The 20020-nt window shown below is 37.1% G+C and overlaps 1 protein-coding gene across 1 annotated transcript in view; it reads left to right on the top strand.

Moving 5' to 3' along the window:
* Positions 1–20020, top strand: part of Znf385d (zinc finger protein 385D) — a 282504-nt gene that overhangs the window by 193311 nt on the left and 69173 nt on the right. Inside the window, exon 4 of the mRNA XM_027923176.2 lies at positions 7727–7889. Coding sequence (XP_027778977.1) covers positions 7727–7889 — 163 coding nt within the window. The remainder of the gene's footprint in view (positions 1–7726; positions 7890–20020) is intronic.

The following is a 20020-nucleotide window of genomic DNA, read 5'->3' as shown; positions in this document are numbered from 1 at the left end:
TTAGGTCATGTCCTTTTGTCTAATCATGTTTCCAAGCAACTGTCCATTTCTTCATCAAATCTAAAATACAGTTGCCCCTGAGTTTTCGTTCAGTAGATTTCTTTATTACATGAAATTTTGACCAAATAAATCTTTCTGTGTTTCTCTTGTTAACCTGTCTTTTGTTATAAGAGTGCCCACTGTGATCCTTACGATAGGCAAGGAAAGGTATCACACCTTTCCATTCCTGTAAGGCTTTTATATATTTATAAAATTTTTAGAAATACAACTGAGTAGACCATTTCTCCTTTGGCTGTGACAGACAGAAGCAGATGGCATCTTCAAAAATAAGATCAGGTGGTGTTACATTTTTTCTCCTGTATTTATCAGGGGAAGAGAAAGAATCTTACATGCAATTAATCTGTAAATTTCCTTTTTTTTCTAGATTCCAGGATGAAACCTATTCAACTGGCATCGTCTTCCTTTAGACATGTTAATAATATTCATTAAGACATTGCTCTTTTACATTCAGTCAGCCTTTGATTAGTACTCCCCATTCTGCCTTCCTGCTTTTGACCTGCCCTTTAATAAGGTTCCTGTGAGAGGCTAATTCCATCCACTACAATTTTAACTCAGAACAACCTTACTGCCAGGTTTTGAGGACACCTTACTATAGCTTTCTGCAGCTGGGTTTTACCATTCTCCAGTCTGCTCTTCTGTGATGGTACTTGTAACATTATGAATTTAACCTCTAGAGACCAATGAAGAGATGAAATATTCTATGTGGCGGAGAGAAATGTGTTCTTTCTTTCTGATTAACGTATTCTGGTGTGAGGATGAGAAAAGATTCATTGAATCATGGAGATAGTAAACACTGGAAGGAACGTCTTTTTGTTTTCTTAAGCTAAGTTTTGAAGTATACAGTGGCTGGATAAAGAATGTGTAAATATGTTGTCCTGTCCACTGTCAGACGCAATCTTAGTTCATTCATTCAAATGTCGCAGCTGACCGAGGATTACGTTTCAGTGTTTAAATGGAAAAATATCTTTAATTTGTCTTACAAAATGGCATTTCTCAGTGACTTCAGTTACCATCTGTTGCTGATTAATTCCCCAATTTAGCTGCAGTCTCGACTTCATCTATAATCACCAGACCACGTGGTACAATTATGTCTGGCCCACAATAACTGTTCAGTGAATCCTTTCTGAATAAATGAACAGATAGAAAATGTGAAGATGGGTGGGCTCTACCTACAGAGGTCCAGGTTCTGAGGATATTTGTGGTCTCATTCTCCATCGCTTCCCAGTGCGCTGAAAGTACAGACAACTGTTATGGTGTTTAATGTGGACAGGACATCAGGATCAAATATAAATCATTATTTTGTGGACCCAATGGATCTCCTTAATAATTGCACATTTTAGAGGTAATCTTTGGGATAAGATTATTAAAGGAATGATTCTTGGATTTTTTTTTAAATTACAGATTAAGAGTTTAACAAAACTATAGATGGGAGCCCTATAGTAGTTTATGGAGAAGTAGGAAATTTTGTCTTTTCTCTCAGTGTTTTTCTTCAGCTAATACAGGGTATATATTATGTGGATTTGTAGGGAAGAAAATGAGTTAATGATGTCATAATTCCTGCATATTTTTAGAACATAGTATATTTAAATTTAAAGTTTATAAGTGGTAGTAACAATAGTAGTATTTCTCAAGCACTGGGAATTTCTGTATGTATTTAAAAGAATTTGGTCGTTTACAAGCCTTTAAAACACAGAGTCATCATTGAAATCATTCATTGTATTTTCCTGGATTTTATAAAAGGGAAATTGTTAGTTATTCATTAAAATTTTAAAAAGTGAATATTATTTCCATATTATTCCCTTGCTATATCCCATGTGAAGAGAGCTCCCATAAATAGCACAATTTGTGGTTGATGATAAGCTTCCTCCTAGAGAAAAAAATAATAGTTTGTGTTTGTGCCAGATGCTTTTCCTGCATTAAGTGCCATAAAAATCCCCTGAAGTGTGTTCAACAGATAGGGCGAAGTGCCAAAGAATGGCAGAGAATTAAGTTGAACCCTGTTCACACACAAAATCCGTTGAGACACCATATGCATATTTCCATTTAAAAATCAAAATGTGAAATTAATTCAACGTGCATTTAACAGGCAACTATTTAGAGTTGTACAGTAGATCCTAGGGACAGAATGATGAGTATCATCAGGTCTTCCATTCTGTGTGATGAGATTTGCTCTTTGTTTGGAGACACAGGCACTTAACCCTTCTATGGCAGTGCCATAATACAGGCCCACCCAATACCAGAGGGGGGTGACATTAAAACATTACCAGGCAACAGAGGCACTGCAGGCAGAGGGAATTAGTCATACAAGGACTTGAGAATGATTTCTTCTTGTGGCATTGTCCTCATGAGAATGAGAGGGAGGGCTGTGGCTCATTTATCTACCCTGTTAGTGGTTGTTCTTGCTAGAGAGCAGACCTTGTGACTGGGGGTGGGGTACATTGACCAGTGGACAGAATGGAGGATCAGAGGAAGTATGCATGTCATTTCCAGGATGCAAGTTTTTCTCTCCTGCTGACACCAACACCCGTAACAACTTGACCCTTAGACATAATTAGATTCAACATTTTTAATTCCTTCCAACCCTCTATAAATGGTATGTGACAAGCACAGACTGAGAGAAGTGTTAAGCTGTGGGCATTATGGAGGGATTTTGTGCACTGGTTGAGTAGTTAGAGTGGTTTTCCTGACTTTGCTTTGTTCTGTACAAACCTGAAATGTTTGCAGTTACATCACTAGGGTTAAAACTCATTCAAGGTCTCTGGTTTACATCCATCCAAAAAAAAAAAAAAAAGAACTGCTCAAATTTAGTCAGAGTCTACATTCTTTTTGGCTGGATGAAACCTTGTGTGCCAGTTTCCAAATCCCACTGTTGTTTCATGCCCCCCCAAACAGGGCTCCATCATTAGCATTCAAGGAGGCAGCTGTTTAGGTTCCACCTATACAAAAGCAGTGGTTGCTTCCACGACAGGAACCAGGCAGACACTCTCAAATTATGCTTTTCTCAATTCCAGTAAGCACCCACTATTTTATTATTCACATTTGATACTTGAAAACATTAAATACTTTATGTTTGGAGATCACGAAGTTTGTAGACGACTTGTGAAGCTTTGAAAAGATAAGTGAATCCATCTAGATTAGTTCTCCTAACTGTATTAGTACTTAGTGGGGGAAAAAAGTATCTTCTTTGCTTATAAAAATTAGAGTTACTTATCTGAGAAAATGTGACATGCCTCTCCCTTTTCTCTATGTTTAGATGTTTTCCTCCCAGTGGTGTAGGAAAATCACTCTACTTTGGGAGTATTATCTTTTTTTTTTTTTTTCTGTTCCCATGGCTGCTACTGTTCATTCCTGTATTGAAGAGCACAGAAGACAGAAAAACATTCAAAGTAAAGCATCAATCACTGGCGCTCACAAAGAATACTCTTAATTGAATCATGTTTTTTTTTTTTTTTACATTGGGACACAATGCGAGTCAATTTTCATTTTATTCTTAATGTACTCTGCTACTTAAATTTAACCATACAATCACAAGATAAGAAATTATTAAATGTTCTACATGGGACATATTATTAAGTAATAAAAATATCTGTGCCACAAGAACAATGAAATTATTCTACCTTTAAATTTCTTCTTCAAATATTTTGGTAAATATAGTAACAGGAAAAGTGCTCTTAGCTAGCTTACCAGAGAGATTTTTGTTTGTTTGTTGGCTGTCCAGTGGCTTCCCTAGACTAAAGAGAGAGGGGCATAAAGAATGTACCTAGGCATTGCTAACACCAAATCAGTTTAATGAAAATAAAACAGTGAATTTAGATATTTCTAAATAATGAAGTTTTGGAAGTTATGACACAGGGCTTAGTTGCTGTTTTTTGTTTTTAATATATTCTTATAGTTGTTGATGTACCTCTATTTTATTAATTTATTTATATGTAATTCTAAGAATTGAACCCAGTGCCTCATACATGTGCCTCTACCATTGAGCCAAACCCCGGCCCACAGGCTTAGTTTTTGCTTACTATTATAGAGAATTATTATAGAGCTGTGTTTCCTTCAACCCTTAAAGACTGGATCATTGCAAAGCAATCAATTTAGAGGTAAAAGTAATGGTGTCAGAGTTCATGCTGCAACAATAATTACCTTGGAGAGAAAAGGTAAAACCAGGAAAGAGAAAAATCACAAGGAGTTGGCAATCACTTCCACTTTCGTTCTGGAATTTTAAGGAGGTTTCCAAGGTTAATTTGCTGTTTTGAGTTCTCCCCTCTTGGATAGAAGTTCCCCAATTACATGTAATTCTGGGCTATTTTTGACTGCCTTTTTTGGACTTTTTCTTAAGGAAATTAACTTGATACTTTTCTTGAGTAATATGCATTGCACACATGTAGACATATAAATATGTAAAGGTACAAATATAAATTTGTGTATGTGTGTTTCAAAATGACAGAACCTCTCTCTCAACTGTTAGCCATTTGTGGATTTATCTACTTAAAAATTTTAGTTGTGTATAAGCAAAGTGCCATTTTGAAATATGGAGGTTAAAATTTGAAGACTGGAAAGTCTGACTGGCTATTGATAGTTAGGACATGGCAATGACATCTAAAATGGCATCATTCTATTCTATAGGAATATGTATGCCTGTCTCTAGAATCAGCGCTTGCCTTTGGGATGACTAGTTAGATTTCATGGTGCCATATGCTATTTTAAGATTAGTATAGTGATATTTATGCATTGCTATCCCATTTATTCCTCCAAAGTCAGTGGTTAAAGCCTACATTTTACTGTTTGGATCACATCTATGTGAGATGCAATATAATATTAGCGTGCTTGCTTATTTAACCAAGTAGTCATTCCTGTGAAAAATGATCATTTGCTGTGTCTGGATGGTTCCCAGGTTTCTGCAAATGACGATTCAGAGACTGACTACTAAATACTCAGAAACAATTTCAGGCACAACATAGTATGCTTATGGAAGTTATGACCATTCTGTACCTATATGCCTAAAGATGAGGCAGAAGAGGCCCAAATAGACATCTCTGGAAAACTGCTCCTTTTTAAAAATCTCTCTGCAGAGTTCCTATTTAGGTGTCAACTTTGTCTGGAGTTAGAGAAAGATTAGATATCACTGAATAATCTATCCATTCTAAAGAGAACTGCCTGGGTTTTCTGCAGTGACGCAGGAGCACACCTTTATACAACATACCTGAATCAAGGTGAACCTGTGAGCTGTGGGTTCAATATATATACATTAGAAGCATTTGGACTAGGGAAACTTAAGAACAACCCTCACATTCTAAAGTCATCAAATAAAAATCAATGGAGAAATTGGTTCTCTGCCTACATCAGGTTTCAAATTTGGATGCCACCTTTACCCGCAACACCAGCCCCCACACAATCACAATCACATAGGTCTCCTCTGCTGCCATCACCCCACTACACTTCATCTCCCCTGTATTCTACATGCCCTGGTCTCTTGATAGCACTTTGAACCTTTCTGTCACTTGACATCCCCCCCCCCCCAAATTTGGAGGAGCAATCACCTTTTTGAAAAATCAGATATTGTGTGATTAAACTAGTCATCAGCATACTTTGAGACTATCATTTGATGACCAGGTGGATGTGAGTATGCAGTTTGTTTTATTTTGTATTTCAAAATATTGGGTGTCTCCATTGTGAACCTACCAGCTACGGGTCATTTTGTCACCTGCTCCTCCCCACGACTTCCTTGCTGGAGGGACCTGTTCTGTCTGTACTTGTGCAGAATGGGGTTTTGGCTTCTTTGTGGAATTTGCTTCTTTTTGTTCATTCTGGGAGTTCTATTGGAGTAAGTTTAGTTTCAACAACAGTGAAATTCACTTGGACTCTGGTATGTTAAAATGGTCTTGTCTAATAGTAAATAAAACTGAGAGTGTAGATTTTCTAGGAAACCTTTAAAATTTATATTTTGGACGTATAAGTGGAGGTAGCACTAGTATTTGATACCCAATCTTTTAATATACATTTTAAAAACATTTACTTCTGTCCCCAGGTCCCTGGGTACCAGCATAGAGAAGAGAGGAGCTTTGTTTTAAGGGAAGCTCTATAGCCAGGAAAGATGATCAACTATCTAGACCATAGCAAATAGCTCCCAAGAGATTTGGTTTATTAAAAAGGAAAACTGAGCAGGATAAAAGACACAAAAACCTGTCTATCACAGTGACTTTCCCCACTTAGAATCAAACCAATCTAAACTTATCACTGGTTTCTTAATTAACTACAGCATGTCTTAACTTCTATTTTGGTTCACACTATGTCCTTTTTTGGTGTTCTGTGTTGTTGGAAAACTTGTAACTGATGCATGAGTGTGCTCTCTGTTCAAACTGTTTCTAATATATAATTTCCTTGTCCAGTGTTCTTTCAATAAGGGTACCTCGTCCTGTGAGATATCTTGTTGGAATGATGCAAATGAAGGTGCAGTCTATTTATTTATTTACCAAAAGACACTAAACTGCAGCACCCTGCCCATTGCAGGTGGTGGAGTGAAGAGAAGAATGTGATTATTATTATTATTATTATTATTATTATTATTATTATTATTATTACAAAATGGAACATTTAGTTTAAATAAGCATGGGAAGTAATGTCTGATCTAATATAAATAGTCTGCCACTGAGATTTTTTTTTTGGGGGGGGGAGATGAATTTTTGTAAAGATTTTGACCTGAAAAACCTGATCTAAGTATCTCCCTGCCCACCCTCACAAACCTCCTCTTCTCCACCTCCCTTCAGCCCAAAGTCCTTTTTCTTTTAAATCAACATTAATATCTATATATTTTTTAAAGATGATTTTATATTGCAATTATCACATCTCTTTAGTAAACCCACCCCCAAATAAAATAGTGCTAAGAAATATAAACATGGGCAACATATATCCCTGTTTAAAAAAAAAAAAAATCTCTACAGGCATAGGCAAAAGTATTGCATTGGCCCCTTTAGGAAGTTGGAGTACCTTGGAGACTTCTGACAATGGACTGTGGCATGAAAGATCCATGTGTTGAAAGAGTGACACTATCTTGAATTTCTCAGGCTATCCCTCATTGGTAGCAAAGAGAAAGATGGAATCATAAAACTGCCCAGCTTCCATGTGACTCCAACTGTACCTAGGCATTGCATTCACTTTTGCATTCTCAAGCTTCAGCCTCAGTCTCCAGGGTGCCCACTTCCCTTGTTATGTTTGAATTTTCCTGGCAGACACCCGTTGGAGACTATATTAATAAGACACATGGTAGAAAAAGAAAACAGATTTCCTGAGCCAAGGAGATGAGAGCCACTCTTTTTCTGGGCCCCTTGTTAATCTTTGGGAGCCCAGACTCTTCAGTGGCAGAACAAAAAGCAACCCAGGTGTAAATTCTTAAATTTTTTTTTTCACTTGCTCCACCAAAAAATGTCATGGATGTGATAATATTTAGCTGCATTTCTCTTAAGACAAACCAGAAAATATTTCTTGTTTCTGTCCTGCGGTTTTAGAACTTGATTCCCATTGCTTTCTAGCATCATTCTAAATAGAATCCCACTGCTTGGCCACCGCCATCATGGTACCTGTTATTGAAAGGGAGTCTGTATTTGCAGTAATACAGAGAATGCCAGTTTAGAAATGAGCCTGATTGCATGGTTCATTTTGTTCTCCTTTGTAGAGCCAGGCTGCGGCCCACTACAAAGGCACGAAACATGCCAAGAAGCTCAAAGCACTGGAAGCCATGAAAAATAAGCAGAAATCTGTAACTGCCAAGGACAGCGCAAAGACTACCTTCACCACCATCACTACCAATACCATCAATACCAGCTCTGACAAAACAGGTTAAGCAATGATCTTTGTTGTTGTTGTCGTCGTTGTCGTTGTCATTGTTTGGGGGTTCCCTCCCTTGTCTAACCCCATGTCTGTTTAATGATGTGCCTGCCACATTGATTCACGCTTGAACCATCTTTCTGTACAATGGTAACTGTTTCCTCTCATTTTTCCAGTATCCTTAGTTATAGTCCACATTTTGCGTGGTGAAAGGGTCCTGTGGCTTTTAGAGGAGCACAGTAGTCACAAAGGCCATGTGGAAGCCATGTCCACAATATTCCTTTTTTATGAAGTGAACCTTTTCAGTGTATCCTTCGCCTCTTGCACACAATCCCTTAGCTTATTTCCACACGGCAGATTTGATTTAACCGTGAGTACACAGCAGAGTATGCCAAATGAATCGAGAAGGCCCGATTAAGAGCATTATTACTGACAGGCTTTATTCTCATAAATTCCAAACATTGCATTGTTTTAACTAGTGGCTGTGTGATTCTGGGCTCGTTATGGCTGGGTAACTTTCCCTCTGCATATACAGGTAAGTGTTATTGATACCAATTACTCTTTTTAACAGAGTCTTCGTGGTGAAATGATGGCCTCTGAATGGCCCCTTGGGATTGCTCCTCTAAAGGACCAGTTTATTCACACATAGCAGGGAAAGCCAGGGGGCTTTCTCTAAGCTGGCATTTTAAAACATAAGGCTGCTGGTCCTCCAATTTTATATAAAAGGAAGTCCTGTATGATGCATGGATGTCCCTTTAATAAATTACTGTCTGGAACACAAGAACTAGTAGAAATTGGTTGCTTTCCATTTTATACAATGGAGAGGGCAATGGTGAAGAACAGGAAATGTTCATCTCCTCACTGACGGGAATGTCTTAAACTAGAAGAGAATCTTTTGCCATGACTGGGGCAAATGTAGAATGCTGAGTAGTAAACAAATAGAACAAATTAAAACAACTTCATCACACCTGGAATGTCCACTGGACACATATAAGCCCCTCCAAGGATCTGAGGTGATGCTTGATGCCTATTTGATTCTAAACGGGATACTGCTACTCTCCCTGAGCTCCCTTTGCATGCTGCATGTGTTTTTCCCAGGTAGTACTGGCAGAGGATGCATGATGCCCCCTCCTTTTGAGATCCCTGTGCACTCCCTGAATCTGGATGCTCCTGTCATCTCTGTGCTCTGATACCTGGTCTGATGTGTTGAAGATCCTTCTGTAAACTGTCTCTTGAAGTGAATGAACCTTCTTGGAGCCCTTTGATTCTCTGATGTATCCAAATTTGTGCCACCACACTCTAAAGGGGATATGGGGAAGTGCTTGTCAGATTCATTTCTGGTATCCAGAACAAGAGCCGGATTATGCCATTTTATTAACTTAGATGTGAAAAGTTATAGGAAAAGCATGAGTTTTTTTTGCTTCATAATTGAAGACTTGCTGCATTATTTTGGTGACTATAGGGGAATGAGTGGTAATGAAGTAGTTGAGTTTAATTTCTGTTCCCAGATATTGGGGCACAGATGGGGATCCCCAAAGCCACTCTTGCCCTAGAGAACTTCAGATAGCTTTCTAATGTGAACACCTTAGTGAGAAGGCAGAATAAAGAGGATCCTGCTCTCCAGGCTCAGAGTATCATCTTTGCTTGTTCCTGAATTTTTGTACTCCTAGACCTATTTTTTTTAACCAGTAATGGCTATTTGGGCTATTTGACTCCTCTTTTAAAAATGCAGAAATCCTTACTATGTTAAACATGCACATCATTAAAAAATATGTTTGCATGGTGGGTTGAACTGCTGACTTGGGTCAGGAAGGTCCCCTCCCCCCAATGCATGTTTTCTGTGTTACTGAAAGGAATTGTGACGTGTACTTCCAGCTTTTAATGTAAAGACTAGAACATGGAAGGTGGTAGTCACAAAGGCTCTGTCCTTCTAGAAGTTGAATAGTAATAAGCTATGGAAGAGAATCGACATAAAACAAACATGCCATAACTTACCTAGCAGTGGAATGGGTATTGAAATCATGAAACACCCTTCCAGTCCAGAGGCAGAGAAAATTCCAGAAGGACAGGAGGGCTAATTGGAAATGTGTAAAGTTATCACAAACATCTGAAAGCCAAAGGAAGAAAGTATTGGGCATTAGAACTAACCTATAGGGACAGATACTTAGGTCGAAAAAAAATCATACAGGATGAGACAGTAGAGATTCTAGCACATTCACAGATGTTTTAAGCCTAATTGTAACTGTAAAACTGAATTTCCATGAAACTCTCTAGGAGAACTATGGAGTCCAAGAAAACTCCACCCATTTCATAGCCCCCTTATCCAGTTTGATTGCATTATAAACCAGGGGTACCTGAGCTGACAAATTTGAATTTTTCTTAAAATAATAACTTGTCCTTTTTATTACTGCTTATTCCCCATGTTTATTAAGAGTCCAAACCTGGAAACAAAATGAATCTCTGAACTAGTTTTCTAGGACAGTTAAATACTTGGCAGAAGGAGAGGGAGATGAGGCTCTAGAATCGAAGATTGTGCATTTGTTAGTAACACAAAAGTATAACTCTTCTGAGTAACGCACAAGGATCTTCTGTCATCTAGGAACTTATCCATACATATGACAGACGTTAAATCACATTTTATTGATTTCACCAAATCATCTCAATAAAGTAATCCAATTATATGAAAGAAAAAAAAAACCTCTTCCAATTATATGAGTGAAAAAAATGAAATGAAAAACACTAAGCTTGGAAAGCATTGGTGTATGAGAACCCTCAGAGTTTGGATAAACATGGTAAAAAGGATAAAAAGTGGACTGGACTTGAATTAGAAAATTGATTTGGGGATTTTCTTTAAACTATAAAGATTAGGATATTCACAAAATACAAGTTTTGGTTACAAACTTACTTGGTAAAAGAGAGAATTTTGACAGATATTTTCTCTTAAATTCCTAAATTGTGTATTGCTTGGTGATATACGGGAGTCTCGATTGCTTCCTTGGAGTCATAAATATGTCTAAATGACCTATGGGGCTAGCTTTTCTTAGTTTACGATCTTGTTTTTGTTCTTTTTTACTACTTATCTCAGTCTGCATGCTAGAATTGTGAACATATGGTACTTTTCAGGGATCAACCACTAATTGTTCATAGAAAGCCTAATTTGTCTATGTCTAGGCTAGAAGAAACTCTCTAATGTTACACATACATTTAATTCTTGTGATCTAATGAAAAGTGTTAGATTGGTGAATTCACACACAAAAAAAAAAATGCATAGGCAAATGTAATATTTAAAAAGACATTGAATACTCAATAGTTTGCATGTAAAAGGGAATATTGTCCTTACTGAATATTATATATAGGAAGCATTTTCCAAAAGTAGCCAGACTTACTATCTGATTCAGCATGTTTTTTTAATGCATATTTTTTTTGATACAGAAAGAGTAAAGACAGAAATGAAGGCATTATAGTCAAAGTACCTTTGCAAATGTAATTAAATGGTTTTCTCTTTTATAAAATGCCAAATTCAGAATTACCTAAGTTCTGTGTGATTCTGTCACTTGAATTTTCTTTACTTTTAAATTTGAGGATTCTCATTTATTCCCATGGTTTATGTCAGATTGGACTGGGTTATTTGGTAGTAATAAACAGTCTCCAAATCCAAGTAGTTTTGCAACAACTAATTATTTATTACTCACATTAGATATGAGCTGTGTGTCCTCTTTCCATGTGAATTTTAACACCAGATTCAGGTTTTTGAAGCAGCCACTATCTGGATATGGCCAATTCTATGGTGGAGGGAAAAAGAGAGTCAATAGGCAGCAAGCTCTGAGAGCTAATTTTTAGTGGAAGCAATACATAACATTCCTCTCACTTTTTATTGTTAAACCTAACCACAGTGGAGCCGAAGAATTCCCTTGTAACTTTGCACTGTGACTTCAGCCACCATTGATGTTTATACGCCTCGATAGTCTCTATGCCTGTCCTTCTCTTAAATCCAGATCTGCTTTTCCATCCATGGCCTGTTGGTTACTTACTTAGTTTGCCAGTATCAGTATTTAACAGGTTAAAGAAAAAATAGTCCTCATCTTGACCACAATCCTCCACTTCCTTCCTACTCTATCTTTGCTCTTTTCTAATACTGAAGTTCAGATTGAACATTTCAAGTTGTCTTTTCCTCTTCTCTCTCAATCTCCACATCAATACATGTATTGGAACTTACTTCCTTCCCATTCCCCAAAAATGGCTTCCATACTTTGATGCATTCTTACCCATATTCTGGTCTTCTGGGTCTGTACCTTGCCCATCAGTTTCCTTAGTCTCCATGCAGGTCCAACTGCTTCTATACTTGTGCCGTGACATGCACGCCATTCGCTCTGTTGTCCATTTCTACTATGTGGTGCACAGATTTAGAAACCATCATTCTGTCTTTATGCTGGACCTCATGGGCATCCTTGGTGTGATCAGAGTGCACCCTTCCCAAGTTCTCTTCTACTGCTCACCTGCAATATCCTCCATCATAGATACATCTTGTTACCCCATCACTCATGCTCTCTTTTAAACCTCTCTCTTTAAAGTCAATCACTTTTCTTTTCTTCTCCCTGCCCACAGAGTCCCATAAGAATACATTCCTTTTGAACTATAGTATTCTTGTTGAAATATTATTTTCATACGTTTACCCTCTCCCATTGCTACATGACATTTCTCTTGGGAGTACATATTTTTTATATACCTTTATTTTTTTATTTATTTTTATGTGATACTGAGGATCAAACCCAGGGCCTCACACATGCTAGGCGAGCACTGAGCGCTGTACTGCTGAGCCACAACCCCAGCCCCATGAGTACATATTTGATTAATCATTTTATTGTTTTTTTACAAAATTGTTTACTTTTTTTTACAAAGTATTTTTATATTAAATGTGATAAGTGAACAGGTTTAAAACTCGGACCAGATATATATATATATAAATGTCAGATATATATGATTGCTAAAGAAGATTTTTGTCTTATTTTTTGAGATTCTTTAGTTGTACGGATAAAGAACGTCTGACATTTCTAATGGCCCTTTAGTCACTATCAATCAGGAGTTAATTAGCCTATTGAGTATATGGATTTGCCTTAGTCATCTAATTGGTAAGGTCTTAGAACATTTCTCCTTGGTTTTATTATATAATCCTCTTTATCAAGTCCCAGTGAGTTGCAAATATATTCATCAGATAATGTTACTAAATTACAATTTAAATTTGCACTTTTCACTCTCATGACTCAGTCATCTTGTATTCATTTTCATGTCTCTCTTTTCTTTTTATAAATTTAAAATTGTAATCCAGGGACACTGTACTCATCAAACTCAGAAGTGCCAAGAGTAAAGTACTTTTGAATCTTTTGTTGAGAAGATCCATGAAGGCAACGGAACATTTATTTATACTCTGCATCAATAATTAGCTCTAAGTGTTTACTGGAGTTACAAAATATGTTCAGGGACTCAGTGATAAAGAGATTTTTCTCATGATAAAATGATAGCCAGTGACTGGAAATAAATGCATTGGGGACAAAGCCTCATAGAAAAGTCGGTACATCCTAAGGCCACAAGTCTGAGTCTTGTTCCTTCCTGAGCATTAGCCTCTTGAACCAGCTGTTTATCCCAGGCCCAGTGCTAGATGAAGCTAAGTACACATATATTTTTTTAAACATTTATTTTTTAGAAGTAGTTGGACATAATACCTTTATTTTATTTATTTATTTTTATGTGGTGCTGAGGATCGAACCCAGGGCCTTGCACATGCTAGACCAGCGCTCTACCGCTGAGCCACAACCCCAGCCCCAAGTACACATATTTTTTTCTTTGAGATTTAAGTAGAAGCCAAATGATAACAATGCCAAATTAGTGGTGAAGGTGATAGAAGAATAGTTTATAAGGAAAAACCAACCTCACTGTCACTTAGTAAACAAAAAGTTTTCAGTAGAGGACAAGTTTGAATTAGCTTTCATTTCTCTTGTCATGAGGATGGCGGAATGTTTGTCTTGTTTCATTTAGGCTTCAAATATTTGAAAATAATGACAAAATACAACGTGAGCTTAACTTCAGAAAGCTATGTGTCTCTTATATGTATTTATATTTTTGATATATTTGTATATATGATATTGTCCCTGGAGTTCTTTAAGGTGAAGGCCCCAGCTCTGGGGGTCCCAACAGAATAGATTCTGACACCTATCCCAAGACACCAATTGAAGAGATGACCGTGAAGGCAGGAAAGGAACTTTAATCATTATCATGACACCAGAAAGACCAGGGGACTAGCATACTCAGCCCTGTTCTCAGGTTACTAACATGAACTTCAGGTTTAAATAGAGAAAGAATCAGGGCACAGAATGAGAGGTGTGCATAATTAAACAGTTTGATGCAAACTGTGTTCTGGATGATCATTATCTGAACACAGTGCTGCAAGGTGACTCCAGAAAATTCTTACTACTTAAGGGAGCAATCTTGTTCCCCTGAGATGATTGCTCCTAGGGAAGCAGCCTCAGTTCCTGTCATTTGGTAATTGTTCCCACTCATGAGATGGGGGGCAATCTCATCATGAGGTGATTTGCATGCAAGGCAGGCAGAACGTTTATCCTGCTTTTATTTACCCATCTGCAGCCCCAAATGCAGAGTCCATGTTTCTTAGCAAAAGTAGCCACTAAGTCCCTGTTATAATATTGGTATGTTATATACTAGACATGAATATAAATACTGTGTGCAGATAGTTATTTACATATGAGATTCTGTCTTTAATGCTTGATGAAGTGTTCCTCTGTACTAGGTCTTCATAATCAGTTTTGGTTTCTTTGAGATGAGAAACAAATTATCTTGTGGGTTATGAATCTGGAACTCTGTTGAAATTTAAGAGGCAATATAAAGTGATTTGAAAGGGAACACATTTCCACTAACTCCTATATATCTGGTGAAGTGTTGTACAAATGTCCCTCTTAGCATGTGGAAATTATGCTGGCTCCTGGGGTCTTTCTTTTCTAACCTGTTCTCCCAAACAAAGGATCCCTGGGACAATAACTCCCATGATGAAGGACCCCACTGCCTGCATCTCAGCGTAGGAGCTGAAGCACCATTGTGACACCATTTATGCCTCAAGTGCATTTTCTTTTCTTAGCACTGGCTCAAGATTGGTCAAAGAAAGAGATTTTATCAAGTGTTTCCTACTCAGAAGATGTGTGATAAGTGCCAGCAGAATGTGCTAGTAGTAGATCTTTAGAGAGATTGAAAAAAATGAAAAGAAATTCAGAAGAAGGATTTTAAAAAAAAAACAGCAAACATTTATTTAAATGTTGTGGTTCCAGAATCTTTGTATGTGAATTGGTGATGACAAATTGTACATTAGGGGTGACATGAAAATAACAGAAAATATTCTATTATCTTCTTTTTCGTGCATGGGGAAATCAAGATAAATGGTGTTTTGCTAGTTCTATTTGGCTGATAAAAGTTTTGACCTAAATATATTACATAAAACTGCTCCCTGAATCACAGGAAAATTTCTCGATGAATTCTTCATCTTGACAAGAACATGTTGACTTCCTCAACATAATGAATGAGTGAAGCTATAAGAATCCCAACCTCATAAAGGATCTGTACACCAGCTTTGTTTAGGTGCCTGGTGTACAGTACATATGATAAAGAAAAAATAAGAAATTGATGTGTGCATAATTTTGTGTTCGAGTCTTAAAACAGCTGGGTTCCTTGCCTGTGTGTGTTTGCTTGTGTGTGCTGTAGGAGAGGAAATACTTTACTTGTGCCTTCTGAAGGTTTGCTAGTTGAACCTTTGAAATTAGCTGACAGCAAGTAGATGAACAGGGGAAAGGTATGCAAGGGTGTTATGTGCACAAGGGTATAAAAGGACAGAAAGATATATATCTCAACACCCAGTGAGGTGTAGAAGCTTTTATACCATCTTCATAAGGGATAGGGGAGACAAGATGTAAGGGAGACATAGAGGTAGATAAATCATTTTGGGAGGAAGATGACAATAACCAGTACAGAGTTCCTTTGGGTGTGGCACTGACATTTAGTCTCCTCTGCTACCATAGAAGTCTGTCTTACCTGATTAACCAGATTCCTGGAGAGGGAATAGTTAGCAATTGAGTTCCCTTTAAAGGATCTGTCCCTAGGCAGATAAGGGGAGTCTAGAGAAAGCTCTTCCCTTCATTTGCTGTTCTCTAGTTGCCCTCGCTATGAACTCATCAGCATATCACAGGGGCATATTTTGAGATGCATTTCCCAAACCCCTTCAATGCATAAATGTGTGTGTGTGTGTGTGTGTGTGCGCGCGCGCACGTACGCACATGAGCATTATATGCATGTGTCTACGTGTTTTTACCAAAAATATAAAATCTATAAAGCAAATGATAAGCTGAACACCTAAGTAGTATCTCTGATATACCAGACATCTGGATGGAATTTAAAAATGATATTAAAACTCCCGGTGGCTTTGTCTACAGATGCCGTACTCTTGGAAACATCTGTGTCTCTGTGTATTCATGGAAGAGCTTTTTGCCCCTTTTAGAAAAATTTCAGGTATAAAGGAGAAATGACAAATATAACAAAGGAATTAAAATCTGATCAGATGTGACAGAATGTCAGATGAGCACCTTGTAAAAACACGTGGACGATTAGAGAACTTTGTCTCTAATGTGGGGATGTTAAGAGGTTTGGTATCTAACAGTATTAGACGTGAAGTTTGCAACAAAAACGGGTTAACAGCCCATTTCTTAGTCAGGAGACATTAAGCGTCTACTGAGTCCTTAGGAGAAACAAAACACAAACCAAAGCAGATAATTTGAGGCAAAAATTTATGATTGCAAACTCCTGCTGTCAAAACTTCATTGTGATCTAGCCTTTGCCCATCATTTCTGTCGGTCTTGCATGTCTCTTCTCATCTCCAGCCCAACAAAATCACTTGAGGATCAGAAGCAAGGTTTATAGGTGCTTCTGCTATAACAGTCCTCCATTATACCTCACCCGGACCCATGCGTCATATTCTGTTGCAAAGAAGAACATACATGTTGTATGACAATGCATGTTTACATGAGCACACACAAGCGTGTATAGGTCCATTCACCCTCCTGGCTGGCCAAGTTCTACTTCCAGGCTTCTGGGTTAGCTCAGTTCTTGCATGTATTAAAGCTTTATCTTCTTTGTCCAGCCCATGACATACTCAGCTTCTTGATGCAATTACACCTTCATTTCATACACCTTTGTCCTAACAGCTAGCATAGTTTTGCATTCAAAAATATCAGTAAATAGTACTGTTTCCCCGCCATCAGGAAGATCATCTCAAGAATTCTATTGAAAGTAAAAACAACACATTTTGAATATACAGTAAGAATTTGAGGGCATGTATTCCTAAGTTTTAGTAGCTGAACTCTACTACGTTTAACTGCTTTGAGGTATGAATCAAAGGTATTAACCAGGTTAACTCAGAATTTGAAGGTGCAACCACTGGGCTGAACATTTCCCAGAGACAGCATAAAATTAAGTTGCTATTTTAATTATCATAATTGCATTCAGATTCATCATTAAATTACTGTGCTACTTCAGTTTCTAATGAGAGTTAAGAACATTTTAAAAAGCTCTATTGAGTCACATTGATGATGTATTGAACTTTAAGTTGTGACATTGGTATCAGGTTAAATTTGAGGGCAGCGAGCACATTAACTCCATGGAATAGAGTTGGTGCCACTCTGCCAGTACACAACTGTCTCTAATTTGCTCTGCTTTTGTTGTGACTGCGTTTGAGGGCAGCCTTGACAATATTTCACTTTCATGTGATTGCTCAAATCAATCACCCTCAGACTAACAGTTGGTGCCTGGCCAGAGTCCCAGGTGAAGGTCGTGATGCAGAATGTTAGAAGTAATGATACTGACCCATTTGGACCTTGTTTTATTTTTTGGCTGACCTCTGTTTCCCTGCCAGTACTATTAAAGTGAAACCAGAGGGAAAAGTAAGACTCTGAAGTAGTAGAGTTTGGGGGAAAAATGAAAACCTTCCCTACCCTTCACCGAAATGATCAGAGATCTGCAAATCTGTTTCATGATTATTTATATGTCCTTTTATCTATGCATGCATTCATATTCTTAGATTTGTACATATTTTTTTTCTTTTGCAATATATTAGGTACTGAAGAAATGAAAACCAAGACCCAGATTAGAAGCTCTACCCCCTGCCAAATGTCTTCAGTCTGATTGAGAAAACAAGGCATAACCACAAATTTTAATTCAATTAGAAAATGATTTATTGGGAGAAAATAGTAGGAATAGTACCACGAAAGTGGAGAGCAAGTGTGATGATCATTTTATGTGAGCAAGGTAGGAGGGGGAACAAATATTTTGTTAATGCCAACAGTATGTAATCTCTTAAATAACTTCTTTGATGCAGTGTTCCATTTAATCAACATGTGAGTACTCAATATTTGCTGGTCCTTTGGTAGAGCTTCTGTCCCCTGGTGGCTCATGATAATGAAGGTGACAGAACAAAAAGCTATAATAACATAGCTTAAAAGTTCTGTGCTTTTAAAGACCATGCTTGTGAAGGTTGTAGAGATACCTAAATCTTAAGCAGTAAATATTCTTAAATTCACAGATATAAAAATCCAGTTCTTTGTTAAGAAACTTGACTGGTGTCAACAAATCCACTAGAGAGTGGTATACTTTGAACCCAGTTCTGATTCTTCTCAGGGCCTTTAGTCTTTCTGTCTCCTTTAGGCATCAAAACACAATCCTGCCATAGTTCTCATTAGCACTAACTCCGCTAGCTTCAACTTTGGTTGCTACTTGTCTGTTATCTTACTTAGGGTAGTTCTTTTCATTTAGCAAACCATCAACCCTGCCTTAGCAGGTAGCAGAAAATACTTGTTTTTACATATTAGACCTTGAACCTATCAAAAGAGCCTGATGTGCGTGTCGTGTCTGCCTTTGGTATATGCCCTTTACATCTTCACTGTGGTTTTTTACCTGAATAGAAGCTGGTAAGAGAATACAAGGTCCAGGGCCAAAGCTTGACATTGGTCCACATTTTGTTAATGAAATCATGCTATTATTTTTATTATTTTTCCAGAAAAGTTTGTTGTTTGAAAGTAACATTTTTGATATTGTGTAAAATATGATAATTTAGGATTTGCATATGAAACCATTTTACCTTCATTTTTATCTGTTTATGTTTGATTTTGTGATGCTGTTTAGACAATGACAAAATTCCCTGGAAGAAAAAGACTCAAGTCACACAAAAAGAGATCCTAAGTTTTTTTAGTCAAATGTTGTTTTTTCTATGTGAATATACAAAGCTATCAAATAAAAATATAAGAATTCATATGTTGAAAAAAATCAAGAGTCTTGCAGGATATGTGTGGTCTGCTAGGAATGGTCACTTGGAAAACTGCTTTAATTTGGGGGGACAAGTAAGGTGATATTTAGTACAATGAATTTTGTAATTGAAAATCCAGTAACTTAGAAAAGAGTGGTTCATGGCCCATAAATTCATGCTATCTGCTATTACTAAGACATTTTAGATAAGCATATAGTTATACTTAAAAATAAGCTACAATTGTCCCACAGTATCCTTGGGGCATTGGTTATAAAACTCTCTGCAGATCCCAAAATCCAAGGATGCTCAAGTTCTTATCTAAAATGTCATGGAATTTACATATAGCCTATGCATATCTGCTCATATACTTTAAAGCATTTCTGGATTAGTCATAATACCAATACAATGTAAATGCTTTTTAAATTGTTGTTACACTATGAAATAATGACAAGGAAAAAAGCATTTATACATAATCGGCACAGGTGCAATTTTTTAAAAAACAAGTCTTTTGATTGACAGTTGGCTGAATTCATGGACCAGGAATCCATGGACATAGAGCACCAATAGTAATGTAGTCGTGAGTTTAGAGGTCACAAACAATTTTCCCCATAAAGCTGTCGATTTTTTAGCAGGAAAAAATGTCATTTTTATTTACATAGCTCTTCAAAATTTTTAATACGTCATCATATAAAATATTACATTTTATCCTCATATAAAACAAAATGATGCAATCCTATGAAGAGTTATTTCTAAGTTATTGATATCCTAATTTTAAAGAACTTGCTTTGCAGA

The sequence above is a fragment of the Marmota flaviventris genome, chromosome 1 (assembly GCF_047511675.1).
Source record: "Marmota flaviventris isolate mMarFla1 chromosome 1, mMarFla1.hap1, whole genome shotgun sequence".
NCBI lineage: Eukaryota > Metazoa > Chordata > Mammalia > Rodentia > Sciuridae > Marmota > Marmota flaviventris.
This window is presented reverse-complemented; position numbering and strand designations above follow the sequence as displayed.